The 13732-nt window shown below is 35.6% G+C and overlaps 1 protein-coding gene across 4 annotated transcripts in view; it reads left to right on the top strand.

Annotated features, from left to right (window-relative positions):
* Positions 1-13732, top strand: part of LOC141386503 (uncharacterized) — a 755573-nt gene that overhangs the window by 593689 nt on the left and 148152 nt on the right. For all 4 annotated transcript variants that reach the window (XM_073955083.1, XM_073955081.1, XM_073955084.1 and 1 more), the window contains exon 3: positions 7875-7979. In XM_073955083.1, coding sequence (XP_073811184.1) covers positions 7875-7979 — 105 coding nt within the window. The remainder of the gene's footprint in view (positions 1-7874; positions 7980-13732) is intronic.

The raw sequence follows: 13732 nt of genomic DNA, 5'->3' as shown, positions 1-13732 counted from the left end.
TACTTATTTGCTGCAGATCCATTAAAAATATTAAAAAAAAAGTACTACTCCCCACTCAATTGAATTCTCAAGACACAAACGAACCAACGAACAACAACTATCATTAAATATATAGCCATCGAAGTGGAAGGTAACAACATCTTTGACATAAACACAATTTAATACTCCGACAAAGATATTGCCAGAGAATAAAATGCGGTGGTTATAAATGACCCCAGCAGCAGTTGTCGTATTGAAACTATCATCATTAGTACACTACTGCCTGGCACGAGTCATCTCATATTTCTCTCAACTAACTGCTGGCTGTTACATCGGGAAACGAAAAATAAATTTTCTTGTATTGTGGCTTAAAAAGTCATTTGTTGTGATGAAGTACTTGAATAAATATGCCCGCAAAGAAAGAAGAACAACCTGCTAACCATGTGATTGGCATGTTTTCGATTAACGGAGGCTTTAAAAATGATTTAGGTGGGTTAGGTCATCTGAGTGTCTTAAGGTAGGATTTTGTTGTTATTGTTTAGCAGCTGGACTTTAAACGCAAAATATTAATTTTTGAATTTTTTTATTTAGTGGGGGGACTTGGCCAATTCCCTGCCTAATGATTTAGCAAGTGTGGGGACCAGGAAGATATTTTTAGAAAATATTTAATTTTTTCATATTTCATATTTATTAAATTAATTTTTATTAAATTAATTTTTTCATATTTATTAAATAAATTTAAAAAAAAATCCATATTTTATTTTAAAATTAAAAAAAAAATAATAGTAAAATAAAATTTTAAATTCTTCAGTAGCCGCTGGACTAATATATATCGAATATAATTTGAAAATCCGTTCAAAAGTTACAAAAATTCCGGCCAGTAAAAACCAATTTAGAATCTCTGTCTACTGGTCTTGAACATTTCGGCTTGTAGCCAAATAATTGTTGTTCTGATCTCCTTATGACTTGATGCTATACCCTCAATGACTTCCTTTGGAAATGGGCCTGGTGTATTTTTGTCATCTCCTATATTTGCTACCAAAAGCCTTCAAACAGTTTCTTAAAATTAGTTCAATTCATTACAAAAATCTCTCTAGGCGGACATACCACCAGTTCAGCAGTTCCTTAATATTCGTTAAACGACCTTATTTAATGTTCTTTTTTTCTTGAAAGTTTCATTTGAAATGACAGCTCATATTATGTTGAAAAAGTACATAAAAACACCCAATATCTACATAAAGGCTCATAAACGTTTTTTGCCTTTCGTTTTTATTTCTTTGTTATGTATATTGACTGACGACTAGGTTTTTGTGTCATTATCACAAAAACAGATTACTAATTACACTTCATATACACTGGAAATGAAAGAAATGAAAGAAACGTCCCTACGACAAAGAACATTTCATTATCATGAGTCGAAAAGCTGTTTTGAGCATTTTTTCCGCTCTCATTTCCGTTTCCATGTCGAAGGTCTATCAAATTTCATTACGCCCCCCACCCAATGGACTCTGATTGACATTAAAAAAAGCAATGACGCATTTTAGGCGCTTTGGTTGGTTGCTTTATTGTTTTCTATGGTTCTTTTTTCGTTCTTCATGTAATTGTTGTTTGTTTAATTTTTTTGTTATTTTGGAAAGAAGGCTAATGAAATCTCCAATATAGAAGGCCCGAACGAACATCAAATAAAATTACAGTGGATTCCAAATAATAAACATGTACAAATGACTTTTTTTGTAAATCACATCTTCATATCCTTACATTGTGGAATTCACTCTTATTTGATTCATTTCGGAATCCTGTCAATCACATTAGTAAAAATTTCAATATTGTCATCATCAATGTCAATATACTGCAGCAGAAATTCGTAACATATTCATAGTCATATGTATCATACATTCATCCATGTGGACATATGTATGTATGTTACTCATGAACTCTATTATGTATAAAATTCAAACATACATACGTATGTATGTACATAGATAGATGCTTATTTGAACATTTATTTGTAATTTGTGCCATTGGTTTCAGTAAACAAACAATCCCTTGCGTATGTTCTCATATTTATGTATGTGTATGTAAATGGGTTTTGCGTGTGAAAATAATTGTGTAATTTTTAGCTCGTTATAGGCTCAATCTCGTTTTTTTATTTCTACACAGTCATTCCATCTGATGTCATATATGAGATATACCAAACTAATAAACATTATCTTTACACATTCCATATGCCTTTTTCGATAGAGGGGATACTTCTGTAGAACCATTCTAAAAGAAAGATAGCTTCTATAGACACTTCCTAATAGAATGACATAGACCATTTCTGAAAGAGGAAGAGTATTTCTAAAGACTCGTCCTACAAGAGAGGGTGCTTCTAAGAGAAAGGATGCTTCTATAGGCCCTTTCTGAAAGAAAGACGGCTTCTAAAGACACCTTTCCAAAAGACAGAGTGCTTCTGTAGAGCTTTCTCAAAGGGTGCTGTACACCCTATTTAAAACAAAGGGTGCTTCTAACGACTCTTTCTTGGATAAAGGGTGCTTCTAACGACTCTTTCTTGGATAAAGGGTGCTTCTACAGACCTTTTCGGAGAGAAGGGGCGCTTCTAAATACCATTTTTGAGAGAAAGGGTGCTTCTAAAGATCCTTTCTTAATTAAAGGGTGCTTCTATAGATCCTTTCTTAATTAAAGGGTGCTTCTATAGATCCTTTCTTAATTAAAGGGTGCTTCTATAGATCCTTTCTTAATTAAAGGGTGCTTCTATAGATCCTTTCTTAATTAAAGGGTGCTTCTATAGATCCTTTCTTAATTAAAGGGTGCTTCTATAGATCCTTTCTTAATTAAAGGGTGCTTCTATAGATCCTTTCTTAATTAAAGGGTGCTTCTATAGATCCTTTCTTAATTAAAGGGTGCTTCTATAGATCCTTTCTTAATTAAAGGGTGCTTCTATAGATCCTTTCTTATTTAAAGGGTGCTTCTATAGATCCTTTCTTAATTAAAGGGTGCTTCTATAGATCCTTTCTTATTTAAAGGGTGCTTCTATAGATCCTTTCTTAATTAAAGGGTGCTTCCATAGATCCTTTCTTAATTAAAGGGTGCTTCCATAGATCCTTTCTTAATTAAAGGGTGCTTCCATAGATCCTTTCTTAATTAAAGGGTGCTTCCATAGATCCTTTCTTAATTAAAGGGTGCTTCTATAGATGCTTCTAAAGACCCTTTCTAAAAGAAAGGTCTAAAGACCCTTTCTAAAAGAAAGGTCTAAAGACCCTTTCTAAAAGAAAGGGTGCTTCTAAAGACCCTTTTTAAAAGACATTTTGCGTCTAAAGACCCATTCTAAAAGAAATTGTGCTTCTAAAGACCCTTTCTAAAAGAAAGGGTGCTTCTAAAGACCCTTTCTAAAAGAAAGGGTGCTTCTAAAGACCCTTTCTAAAAGAAAGGGTGCTTCTAAAGACCCTTTCTAAAATAAAGGGTGCTTCTAAAGACCCTTTCTGAAAGAAAGGGTGCTTCTAAAGACCCTTTCTAAAAGAAAGGGTGCTTCTAAAGACCCTTTCTAAAAGAAAGGGTGCTTCTAAAGACCCTTTCTAAAAGAAAGGGTGCTTCTAAAGACCCTTTCTAAAAGAAAGGGTGCTTCTAAAGACCCTTTCTAAAAGAAAGGGTGCTTCTAAAGACCCTTTCTAAAAGAAAGGGTGCTTCTAAAGACCCTTTCTAAAACAAAGGGTGCTCCTAAAGACCCTTTCTAAAAGAAAGGGTGCTTCTAAAGACCCTTAAAGAAAGGGTGCTTCTAAAGACCCTTTCTAAAAGAAAGGGTGCTTCTAAAGAGCCTTTCTAAAAGAAAGGGTGCTTCTAAAGAGCCTTTCTGAAAGAAAGGGTGCTTCTAAAGAGCCTTTCTGAAAGAAAGGGTGCTTCTATAGACCCTTTCTAAAAGAAAGGGTGCTTCTATAGACCCTTTCTAAAAGAAAGGGTGCTTCTATAGACCCTTTCTAAAAGAAAGGGTGCTTCTATAGACCCTTTCTAAAAGAAAGGGTGCTTCTATAGACCCTTTCTAAAAGAAAGGGTGCTTCTATAGACCCTTTCTAAAAGAAAGGGTGCTTCTATAGACCCTTTCTAAAAGAAAGGGTGCTTCTATAGACCCTTTCTAAAAGAAAGGGTGCTTCTATAGACCCTTTCTAAAAGAAAGGGTGCTTCTATAGACCCTTTCTAAAAGAAAGGGTGCTTCTATAGACCCTTTCTAAAAGAAAGGGTGCTTCTATAGACCCTTTCTAAAAGAAAGGGTGCTTCTATAGACCCTTTCTAAAAGAAAGGGTGCTTCTATAGACCCTTTCTAAAAGAAAGGGTGCTTCTATAGACCCTTTCTAAAAGAAAGGGTGCTTCTATAGACCCTTTCTAAAAGAAAGGGTGCTTCTATAGACCCTTTCTAAAAGAAAGGGTGCTTCTATAGACCCTTTCTAAAAGAAAGGGTGCTTCTATAGACCCTTTCTAAAAGAAAGGGTGCTTCTATAGACCCTTTCTAAAAGAAAGGGTGCTTCTATAGACCCTTTCTAAAAGAAAGGGTGCTTCTATAGACCCTTTCTAAAAGAAAGGGTGCTTCTATAGACCCTTTCTAAAAGAAAGGGTGCTTCTATAGACCCTTTCTAAAAGAAAGGGTGCTTCTATAGACCCTTTCTAAAAGAAAGGGTGCTTCTATAGACCCTTTCTAAAAGAAAGGGTGCTTCTATAGACCCTTTCTAAAAGAAAGGGTGCTTCTATAGACCCTTTCTGAAAGAAAGGGTGCTTCTATAGACCCTTTCAGAGAGAAAGGGTGCTTCTAAAGACCCTTTCAGAGAGAGAGGGTGTTTCTAAAGACCCTTTCAGAGAGAAAGGAGCTTCTAAAGAGCCTTTCTGAAAGAAAGGGTGCTTCTAAAGAGCCTTTCTGAAAGAAAGGGTGATTCTATAGACCCTTCCTACAAGAAAGGGTACTTCTAAAGAGCCTTTCTGAAAGAAAGGGTGATTCTATAGACCCTTCCTACAAGAAAGGGTACTTCTGTAGATCGTTCCTAAAAGAAAGGGTGCTCCTATATACCCTTTCTGAAAGATCCTTAAAAATCCTTTCTGAAAGAAAGAGTGATACTTTGGTATTTATACCCTTTCTGAAAGAAAGAGTGATACTTTGGTATTTATACCCTTTCTGAAAGAAAGAGTGATACTTTGGTATTTATACCCTTTCTGAAAGAAAGGGTGCCTCTGTAGACCCTTTATGTGCTTCTAAAGAGCCTTTCTGAAAGAAAGGGTGCTTCTAAAGAGCCTTTCTGAAAGAAGGGGTGCTTCTAAAGACCCTTTCTGAAAGAAGGGGTGCTTCTAAAGACCCTTTCTGAAAGAAGGGGTGCTTCCAAAGACCCTTTCTGAGAGAAAGGAGCTTCTAAAGAGCCTTTCTGAAAGAAAGGGTGCTTCTAAAGAGCCTTTCTGAAAGAAAGGGTGCTTCTAAAGAGCCTTTCTCAAAGATCCTTAAAAATCCTTTCTGAAAGAAAGAGTGATACTTTGGTATTTATACCCTTTCTGAAAGAAAGAGTGATACTTTGGTATTTATACCCTTTCTGAAAGAAAGGGTGCCTCTGTAGACCCTTTATGTGCTTCTAAAGAGCCTTTCTGAAAGAAAGGGTGCTTCTAAAGAGCCTTTCTGAAAGAAGGGGTGCTTCTAAAGACCCTTTCTGAAAGAAGGGGTGCTTCTAAAGACAATTTCTGAAAGAAGGGGTGCTTCCAAAGACCCTTTCTGAGAGAAAGGAGCTTCTAAAGAGCCTTTCTGAAAGAAAGGGTGCTTCTAAAGAGCCTTTCTGAAAGAAAGGGTGATTCTATAGACCCCTCCTACAAGAAAGGGTACTTCTGTAGATCGTTCCTAAAAGAAAGGGTGCTCCTATAGACCGTTCCTACAAGAAAGGGTGCTCCTATAGACCCTTCCTGCAAGAACGGGTGCTTCCATAGACCCTTCATATAAGAAAGGGTGCTTCTATAGACCCTTCCTACAATAACGGGTGCTTCTATAGACCCTTCCTACAATAACGGGTGCTTCTATAGACCCTTCCTACAATAACGGGTGCTTCTATAGACCCTTCCTACAATAACGGGTGCTTCTATAGACCCTTCCCGCAAGAAAGGGTGGTTCAGTAGAACCTTCCTACAAGAAAGGGTGCTTCAGTAGACCCTTCCTAAAGAAAGGGTGCTTCAGTAGACGGTTTCCGAAATAAAGGTTGCTCCTGTAGTAGACCCTTTCTGAAACATAGGTTGCTTCTGTAGAACTTTTGTGAAATAAAGAGTGCTTTAGTAGGCCCTCTCTGAAATAAAAGATGCTCCTTTAGACCTTTGCAGAAAGAAAGGGTGCTTCTGTAGACAAATCCTATAGGAAAGGGTGCATTTATATACCCTTCCTTTGAGAAAGGGTGCTTCTATAGACCCTTCCTATGAGAAAGGGTGCTTCTATAGACCCTTCCTATGAGAAAAGGTGCTTCTATAGACCCTTCCTATGAGAAAGGTTGCTTCTATAGACCCTTCCTATGAGAAAGGGTGCTTCTATAGACCCTTTCTACAAGAAGGGGTGTCTCTGTATGCCCTTTTAGAAGAATAGCATTCTTCTATATGCACGTTCGGAAGGATAGGATGATTCTATAGACCTCTCGGAAGAATAGGGTCTAAAGAAAGGGTGTTTCTGAGGATCCTTTCTAAAAGAAAGGGTGCTTCTGTAGACCCTTTTCAAAAGACAGCGTGCTTCTGCAGACCCTTTCCGAAAGGTAGGGTGTTTTTGTAAACCCTTTCTGAAAGAATGGGTACTTCGGTAGACCCTTTCTGAAATAAAGAGTGCTGCTTCCATGGAACCTGTCTGAAAGAAAGGGTGATTTTACAGTCCCTTTCTAAAAGAAAGTGTACTTCCGTAGATCCTTTCTGAAAGAAAGGGTTCTTACTTCTGTAGACCCTTTCTTCGGCTTTGAAAATACTAGTCAAATATCTCATATATTTTTTACACATAGTAGATGAATGACCAATATTTTTTTCGTCTATTTGTATATATGTATATATTCCATACACATTTATGTGTGCATGTGTGTGAAAACACATGATGTGTTTTATGTATGTATGTATATAAACTACAATATAAAATGTAAATTGTGTGAATTTCATGTACCATTTGTATTTCTTTATGTCAATATATGTTTGTTAGTTATTTGTTTTGTTTTCATTCTCCATCTTTTTTTGTAGACTATATTGTTTAAACACAAACACATATGTATGTACGTATGTATTTTGACATACTTCAAAATCATTGCCGACAGCATCATAGACATAATCATCAAAAACGTTATCATCATCATTTTCAACACACAATTCATTCATTGCCTGGCAATGGTGATGATCATTAGCAAGAAATATCCTTGCCAAAGGTCCATTGTTGTTTAAGTATTGATTGTTTCTATGTGAGCAGCAATGTATGTCATTATGTGTGTGTATTTATATTTGTGTGTGTGTGTGTGTAAAAGGACAATTGTGTATATAACCATTTATATCTTAATATTCTATTCAATATCTGAGAGGATAAAACTAAACAAATACCAACCAGCAGTATACTGATTGGGTTTTTAGGAAAACAAGGCAAACACGAAAACAAACAAAAACGAACGAACACACAGACACACACCAAACACACCCAAATTGTGGCAACTGAAAATACTGTAAATATTTAGCAATTCCAAAAGCGGGTTTTAGTGCCTCTAATAACATTTGAAATTGTGTATTTGTGGAATATTTTATTTGCATAGTGTCCATAAATAGAACATCGAAATGAAACACATTTTGAAGCATTCACATAGTTATAAAAGCAGCCACTGCACGTATAAAATGTAATTTAATTTGCTTTATTTTTTATTTTTTTCTTTCAGAATTCTCTTAAGCCCTCACCAGCCTCAACATTATCATCTAGTCAATCGCCCCGAGATGAAATTTACATTGATGATGAAGGTCTTGATGGTTCAGGGCATGGTGGGGTAAGTGTTGTTGTAGTAGAAAATTAAATTGTGACTTTTTTAGATTAATTCCGTAAATATTTCTTTTCTTTTTTTTTTTTTTGAAAAGAGTAAATGTATTAAAGTTTTCTTCCTTACAACACATGTGTTATTTATAAATATGACCCTTTTTATCACTTTTATGTACGTGATTGTGTCACCTGAAACATTACTCCTCCAGCTTTTTTTTAATCTGTTGGGATTAGAGATTTGTTGTACTCATGAAGCGCGCACACACACGTACATATATCATATGTGTGCCGCGTGTTATTTTATGTCACATGCTGAAAAATGTGTTCAGCGTTTTTCCATTTAGTTATGTGTGTGTGTTAAAACGATTCTCTTATTAGGGTGGAGCTCTATAAAAATTATCTAACTCTATCTGTATAATGTTTTAATAACAGTTTTGAGATACTACCAGGACGACATACATACATATGTGGTTTTTAAGAATTATATTTTTTATTTAATTTATATTTTCAAACACCCCTAATCTTTGGTTTCCTGAAAAAGCAACACAAGTTGGGTTATGTCTATTTGAATTGTTGTTCTTACTTATCTCCTTGTTATCAGAATCAGTTTTGGGATTTATATAAAAATTATAAATAATAAATAACTTCTGTTGCCGGCTTTGCCTACTGAGATATTCAAAATAAAAATAAGCCAATCCAATATGGGGGAACGATTACAAAATTGCACTCCATTTTAGAAAGGGTATTTAGAAGCACCATTTCTTTCAGAAAGTGTCCTTAGAAGCACCCCTTCTTTCAAAAAGTGTCCTTAGAAGCTCCCTTTCTTTCAGAAAGTTTCCTCTTTCAAAAGCACCCTTTCTTTCAGAAGGTGTCCTTAGAAGAACTCTTTCTTTCAGAAAGTGTCCTTAGAGCAACCCCTTCATTCAGAAAGTGTCCTTAGAAGCACTTTTTCTTTCAGAAAATGTCATTAGAAGCACCTTTTATTTCAGAAAGTGTCCTTAAAAGCACCCTATATTTTAGAAAGTGTCCTTAGAAGCACCCTTTTTTTCAGAAAGTGTCCTTAGAAGCACCCTTTCTTTCAGAAAATGTCCTTAGAAGCACCCATTCTTTCAGAAAGTGTCCTTAGAACAGCGACGACCACAGAAATACAGCCAAAGCGAAGACATGTATGAACGTATGAGTGAAAAAAAGCAACAACCACATTATGTTTTTGTTTGTTTTCATTCATTTACACTGTACGTGAGAGAGAGAAGCAAATGCAAAAATAACTCAGTGGGCGCCCTCACTATACGGTCTAAGCAAAGAAGCACGACCCTGCCTTAGAAACACCCTATATTTTAGAAAGTGTCCTTAGAAGCACCCTTTTTTTCAGAAAGTGTCCTTAGAAGCACCTTTTCTTTCAGAAAATGTCCTTAGAAGCACCCATTCTTTCAGAAAGTGTCCTTAGAAGCACCCATTCTTTCAGAAAATGTCCTTAGAAGCACCCTTTCTTTTAGAAAGTGTCCTTAGAAGCACCATTTCCTTTAGAAAGTGTCCTAAGAAGCACCGTTACTTTCAGCTTAGCACCATTTCTTTCAGAAAGTGTCCTTGAAAGCAACCTGTCTTTCAGAAAGTGTCCTTAAAAGCACCGTTTCTTTCAGAAAGTGTCCTTAAAAGCACCGCTTCTTTCAGAAAATGGCCTTAGGTGCTTCTAGGACACTTTCTGAAAGAAAGGGTTCTTCTAAGGACATTTTCTGAAAGAAAGGGTGCTTATAAGGAAACTTTTTTGAAAGAAAGGGTGATTCAAGGAAAAGAAAGCGTGCTTCTAAGGACACTTTTTGAACGAAAAGGTGCTGCTAAGGACACTTTCAGAACGAAAGGCTGCTTCTATGGACACTTTCAGAACGAAAGGCTGCTTCTATGGACACTTTCTGAACGAAAAGGTGCTTCTAAGGACACTTTCTGAACGAAAAGGTGCTGATAAGGACAATTTTTCAAAGAAAGGGTGCTTCTAAGGCCACTTCCTGAAAGAAAGGGTGTTTCTGCAGACACTTTCTGAAAGAAAGGGTGCTTCTAAGGACACTTTCTGAAAGAAAGCCCCCCAAGGTTACTTCCTGAAAGAAAGGGTGCTTGTAAGGACATTTTCTAAAATAAAGTGTACTTCTAAGGACACTTTCTGAAAGAAAGGGTGCTTCTAAGGACACTTTTTGAAAGAAAGGGTGCTTCTAAGGACACTTTTTGAAAGAAAGGGTGCTTCTAAGGACACTTTTTGAAAGAAAGGGTGCTTCTAAGGACACTTTCTGAGAAAAGGGTGATGTTAAGGACACTTTTTGAAAGAAAGGGTGCTGCTAAGGACACTTTCTGAAAGAAGGGCGCTTCTAAGGACACTTTCTGAAAGAATAGGTGCTTCTAAGGACACTATCTGAGAAAAGTGTCCTTAGAAGCACACTTTCTTTTAGAAAGTGTCCTTAGAAGCACCCTTTCTTTCAGAAGGTTTCCTTACAAGCACTCTTTCTTTCAGAAAGTGTCCTTAGCAGCATCCTTTTTTCAGAAAATGTTGATAGAAGCATTCTTTCTTTCAGAAAGTGTCATTAGAATCACCATGTCTTTCAGAAAGTATCCTTAGAAGCACCTTTCTTTCAGAAAGTGTCCTTAGAAGCTCCCCAAGAGGGATCTACCTTCGGATACATCCCTCACAAAAGTTCAACATTTCGCTTAATTGCAGATTAAGGGTCGTTTTAAAATCGTTTTGAAATGTTTACCGAAGTTACTCCTGGTGATACTGTTTTCAGTGATATTATGTTTTTCGTGTGCCTCTCCATGCATCGTGACATAATGGTCCAATAGCTCTTAATTCTACGGTGCGGATAAATAAGAAGGGAATGAATCCCAAAATAAGATAGTGTATCCTCCATATAAAGGTACCAACAGATTGAAGAATGTTTAGATACTTCTTTTTACCAAATTTAGGGGTCGAAATTTTTTTGGACCTAACAGGAAACTAATTATTCCATTTCAGTTCAGAATATATTATGGTGGAGGGTATAAAAAGTTCGGTCCGGCCGAACTTAATGTTTTTAATTTTTTTACTTATTTTTTTCCTCCCTAATACACAACTGAAACGCAAGTGATTTATACTTTTGTAACTCGTTCATATTTTATTGTTATTTTTCATAAAAGTTGTTTTTTTTTATACACAAATTCACATGTGTCCGTTTATATAAAGTCATTTGTCAATTCTGTGTGTCAAAAGTTAACGAATGTGTTTAACTTCCCTTTACATTTGACTATGTTTTGTTTTGATTTGGGTTCTCTCTCTCTCGCATATTAAGATTTAGGTCATAATATCACTTGTGACTGTAATCCTATTAACATGAGTTGATATTTGATCCTTGACAACAATAGTTCTTATTGTTATGCCTGATGTGGCTGAGATTATTTATTTAAAACTATTTTTATTGTGGATTATCTTCACACACATCGGATTTAAAAGAAAAACAAAAAACGAGGAGATTTCTACGGACTAATGTCCAATGCACCAATGTTAGCCACTTTGGCTGTAAATGGACAATATTTGTTACGTAATAACGATTATGTGAAACAGGATATGCCTTATAGCAATGATTCTTGGGGAAAATTTACACACATATGTATGTTTCTGCTAATGTAAAATAAAAATGTAGAATGTAAATTATATCCCATCAATTTCAATACAATTAAATGATTATGAAACTATTGCAACAATTTATTATTTAATTTTGAAAGATTATTTATTACATTTTTTAATACTTATTTTTTCTTTAAAAATGTAATTGCTTTTATGCTTTGACCACACATTGAATGCTTAAGAATCTCTTTCTTTTGCATATCAGATATGTTTGTACCAAAAATTTTCTAAACTTTTTGTCTTGAAGAAACCACCACCACACCTAAGCTACTGTTCTCCAATAAGACATTACATATAATCCCCAACTTTTTTTCTTTTATTCTTTCGTTTACACCACCTTTACAACAAATCTTCACTAACTAATTTCAGGTGAAAGAAAAAAATTCAACTACGAAAAACAGAGCTTAAATTTTGAAATTAATTAAACATTTTATAGATGTTGACAGCTTACAGCATACATGCCAAGCAAATAATCTCCTTGAAATACCGCTAAAACTTCTTTTATGTTAGTCTAGTAGTACGTGCATCTGCTAAGTTTCTTCTTTCGGTTTTTTTTTATTTTTTCTTGCACTGAAAGCACATCCTTTAGGCAAAGGACTTTGTGACAACGGTATGTTGAAAACATCAATGGCTGTGCCAACAAGGGAATGGGTTTTTGTTGTATTTGAAGTTGAGATGACAGGTCTCTTAGAAGTTTTTGACTTTCTGTGATATTTCCCTTTTCTTTTTTTCCTTCAATTCTTGTGATTTCTTTGAAGTTGTTTTCTGTTTCTCATGGGAAGAATTTGGCCTTATTTGCCACTTGGTTAATTTGTTGCGTAGTAGAAGAAAAAAGTAGAGAGAATCTGTAGAGACAAAAAAATTCAATATATTATCTCTTACCAAAAGAATGCGTTTATTGTTTCTTACACTCACACACACCCAATGATAAACCAAAGCAAAGAAACAAACTTTGTTGTAGAAAATATTTTAGCAAAAAAAGTTGTCATCATATTAAAAAATTGAATTCCAGTAGAAGCAGTTATTGCGTTCTTTTATTGGAAGAAACTTTGTTCGCCTGCCTCTCCTAATTTGGGGTGTGTGCCAGATATACATACATGTGTGACAATGTAAGTTTACGTGTCTCTGGGTCTCTCGAAGTCACCAACTTGAAATGCCAAAACATCTGGTCAGTTAAAGTTTTGGAAAATTACATACACAAGTACATACATATGTGTGGGTAGGTAAATTCGGCAATATTTAATTACACTGTAGAACAAAATTCATGTTCTATAAACCAAGTGCTTCTATAGAACATTCCTGAAATAAAACATGATTCCATATACCCTTTCTAAAAGAAAGGATGCTTCTAAGGACACTTTCTGAAAGAAGGGTTTTTTATAGACCCTTAATTTCAGAAAGAGTGGACACTTTCTGAAAGAAAGGACACTAAGGACCCTCTCCAAAAGAAAGGGTGCTTCTTTAGACCATCTCTGAAAGAAAGGGTGCTTCTAAGGACACTTTCAGGAAGAAATTGGTGCTTCTAAGGACACTTTCTGAAATAATGGGTGCTTTTAAGGATACTTTCTAAAAGAATGGGTGTGACAATGTAAGTTTACGTGTCTCTGGGTCTCTCGAAGTCACCAACTTGAAATGCCAAAACATCTGGTCAGTTAAAGTTTTGGAAAATTACATACACAAGTACATACATATGTGTGGGTAGGTAAATTCGGCAATATTTAATTACACTGTAGAACAAAATTCATGTTCTATAAACCAAGTGCTTCTATAGAACATTCCTGAAATAAAACATGATTCCATATACCCTTTCTAAAAGAAAGGATGCTTCTAAGGACACTTTCTGAAAGAAGGGTTTTTTATAGACCCTTAATTTCAGAAAGAGTGGACACTTTCTGAAAGAAAGGACACTAAGGACCCTCTCCAAAAGAAAGGGTGCTTCTTTAGACCATCTCTGAAAGAAAGGGTGCTTCTAAGGACACTTTCAGGAAGAAATTGGTGCTTCTAAGGACACTTTCTGAAATAATGGGTGCTTTTAAGGATACTTTCTAAAAGAATGGGCGCTTCTATGGACCCGTTCTGAAAGAATGGGCGCTTCTATGGACCCGTTCTGAAAGAGG

This window comes from Musca autumnalis, unplaced genomic scaffold (assembly GCF_047663935.1).
Source record: "Musca autumnalis isolate F117 unplaced genomic scaffold, ASM4766393v1 scaffold_5, whole genome shotgun sequence".
Taxonomy (NCBI): domain Eukaryota; kingdom Metazoa; phylum Arthropoda; class Insecta; order Diptera; family Muscidae; genus Musca; species Musca autumnalis.
The sequence above is the reverse complement of the archived record's forward strand: the minus strand, read 5'-3'. Positions and strand labels throughout refer to the sequence as shown.